Source organism: Apteryx rowi, unplaced genomic scaffold (assembly GCF_003343035.1).
Source record: "Apteryx rowi isolate R43461 unplaced genomic scaffold, aptRow1 scaffold_673, whole genome shotgun sequence".
NCBI classification, from domain to species: domain Eukaryota; kingdom Metazoa; phylum Chordata; class Aves; order Apterygiformes; family Apterygidae; genus Apteryx; species Apteryx rowi.
In genome coordinates, this window is record NW_020450953.1 from 275,895 (window position 1) to 278,524 (window position 2,630).

A 2,630-nucleotide genomic window follows, 5' to 3' on the forward strand; every position below is an offset into this window, starting at 1 on the left:
GGGCTCGGTTCAGGAACCCGGCGGGACCCCGCGGCGGCTCGGCGCCCGCCGGATCCGTGGCCCCCCAGCCCAGCGGCGGCGGCGGCGGCAGCGTGAGTCGGGGCTCGGGGACGGGCTGGGCTTGGCGGGGGGGCGGCAGAGCCGGGAAGGGGCCGGGGATCAGCGTCGGGGGGATCCCAGTGCCGGGGGGGGGTGTCCCAGTGCTGGGGGATCCCAGCACAAGGGGATCCCGGTGCCCGGAGGGTCCCAGTGCTGGGGGATCCCAGTACAAAGGGGTCCCAGGGCTGAGGGGGGTCCCAGTGCCAGGGGAACCCAATTGCCGGGGGATCCCAGTACAAGGGGATCCCAGGGCTGAGGGGGGTTCCAGTGCTGGGGGATCCCAGTACAAGGGGATCACAGTTCCAGGGGGTCCCAGTGCTGGGGGTGGTCCCAGTGCCAGGGGGATCCCAATTCCAGGGTGTCCCAGTGCTGGGAGATCCCAGTGCAAGGGTGGGGGGGGGGTCCTAGTGCCAGGGGATCCTGGTTCTGGGGGATCCCAGTGTCAGGGGGATCCCAGAGCTGGGGGGGTCCCAGTGCCAGAGGGTCCCAGTGCTGAAGGGATCCCAGTGCAAGGGAGGGTCCTAGTGCCGGGGAATCCTGGTTCCAGGGGGTCCCAGTGCCAGGGGGATCCCAGTGCCGGGGGATCCAAGTGCTGGGAGGTCTCAGTGTGGGGGGATCCGCCAGGACCCAGGTGTCCCGCTCCCCAGAGCCCATCGCAGCTCTGCCCATTAAACGCCCCCCGGTGCCCCCCCCACCAACCTTTCCCTAATTGCCCGTTTTTTTTCATTTTTTCCCCCTTTTTCCCCCCAGGCTGCTGGCGCGGGGGCCGTGTGGGTGCTGGCCAAGGGCGCCCTGTGGCCCCAGCCGCAGCCCTTCCCCTGGCGGAGCAAGCGGCTCCCGCGCTGGGTCCCGTCGCTGGAGAGCCTCGGAGAGCCGGAGCCGGAGCGGGGCCCCGGCAGCAGCCCCCTACCCGCGCCGCCCCCCCGGGGGCCGCTGCTGCCCTGCGCCGCCGGCCCCGCCATCCGCCTCTGGCGCCGCTGCTACCTGCGCGCCGTCCCCGAGGGCCAGGTAACGGCGGCACCGGCATCCCCGGCATCCCCGGGCTCAGATCTGTCTGTCGGAGAGGGGAGGGAAACTGAGGCATGGCTCCATCCATTGGAGAAGGGAGGGAAACTGAGGCACGGCTCCGTCCGGCAGTGAAAGCGGGGGAAACTGAGGCACGGCTGGGCTCGGGTCACCGCTGACCCGATGCCAGGGGGATGGCCACCGTGATCGGAAGCAGGTTTCTTCCCCAGCCCGATCCTGCCGTTTTTGGGGGCCGCCTGGTTAAATTCGGGGCCACGCGGCTCCCGTCGGGGTCTCAGCGCTCCCCGTCGTTAGGAGCCGGGAAAGCTGGCGGCTGGTTTAAACCGGGGGCGTTTTGGGGGAAGCCCACAGGGATGGGGCGGGGGGGGGCGGAATATCCGCGGGTGTCCGTGCCGAGCCGGCGCCGTCTGTCCCCGCAGCGCGGGCGCTTCGCCCCGTCGCCGGCCGGCCTCGCCGAGGAGCTGCGGCTGCTGCAGGAGCGGCTCCGMGCCTGGCGCCCCGCGGCCCCCCGCGGCCCCGAGGAGCCCGCGCGCTGAGGATTTCCTTCCCGGATGCCGCCTGGGACRCGGGGGCCGTCACCGAGGACGGACCCCCTTCGGCAGGAGGACGCCCGAGCCCCTTCTCCGTTCCCGTGGTCRCTCACGGCGGCGGCGGAGGGAGAAAACCGGCGGGTTTCATACGCTGTGTTTTATTCCGAAAAGCTCCGGGTTTTCGGGAAGGGCGAGACAGAGGGCCAGGCCGGGAACGGAGATGCCGCTGGAGGGCAGCGGGTCCGGCCGTGCCGAGCGAACCGGGAATGAGGGAGACCGGCTTGCTTTCCTGGAGCTGCCGGCCATGGGCCCGCGCGGATGGAGGAGCCGCTTCCCAGTGGCCGCGGGCCCGCACGGATGGAGGAGCCGCTTCCCGGTGGCCGCGGGCCGGCGGCGGGTGGCCGGGTTGTGGCCTGTATATTTTTGTAGCGCCGTTTCTATTTAAGAGCCCATTAAAGCGCAGCGTCTCCAGCGGGAGGGCACGTGGCCGGGAGCCGTCCGTCCCGCGGGAGCCGTCCGTCCCGCAGGAGCCGTCTGTCCCGCAGGAGCCGTCTGTCCCGGAGGGCTGGAGCGCGGGCCCAGCTCGGGACAAGGCGCTGGGGTGGCCGGGACGTGGGCTCTGCATCCCCCGACCTGTCCCCCGGCACTGGGATCCCCTGGYACTGGGATTTCCCATACTGGGATCTGCTGGCACTGGGATTCCCCCRTATTGGGATCYGCCAGCACTGGGATCCCTTGGCACTGGGATTCCCCCATAGTGGKGTCCCCTGGCATTGAGATCCMCCGGCACTGGGACCCCCCYGGCACTGGGATTCCCCCATACTGGGATCCGCCAGCACAGGGATCCCCTGGCACTGGGACCCCCTTGTACTGGGATCCGCTGGCACTAGGACCCCCCGGCACTGGGATTCTCCCATAGTGGGATCTGCTGGCACTGGGATTCCCCCAGCACTGGGATCCCCTGGCACTGGGATT

General features: G+C 70.5%; 1 protein-coding gene across 1 annotated transcript in view; it reads left to right on the forward strand.

Moving 5' to 3' along the window:
* SF3B4 (splicing factor 3b subunit 4) overlaps window positions 1–2,630 on the forward strand; it is a 14,203-nt gene that overhangs the window by 4,372 nt on the left and 7,201 nt on the right. Inside the window, exons 6-7 of the mRNA XM_026085781.1 lie at window positions 14–92; window positions 850–1,107. Coding sequence (XP_025941566.1) covers window positions 14–92; window positions 850–1,107 — 337 coding nt within the window. The remainder of the gene's footprint in view (window positions 1–13; window positions 93–849; window positions 1,108–2,630) is intronic.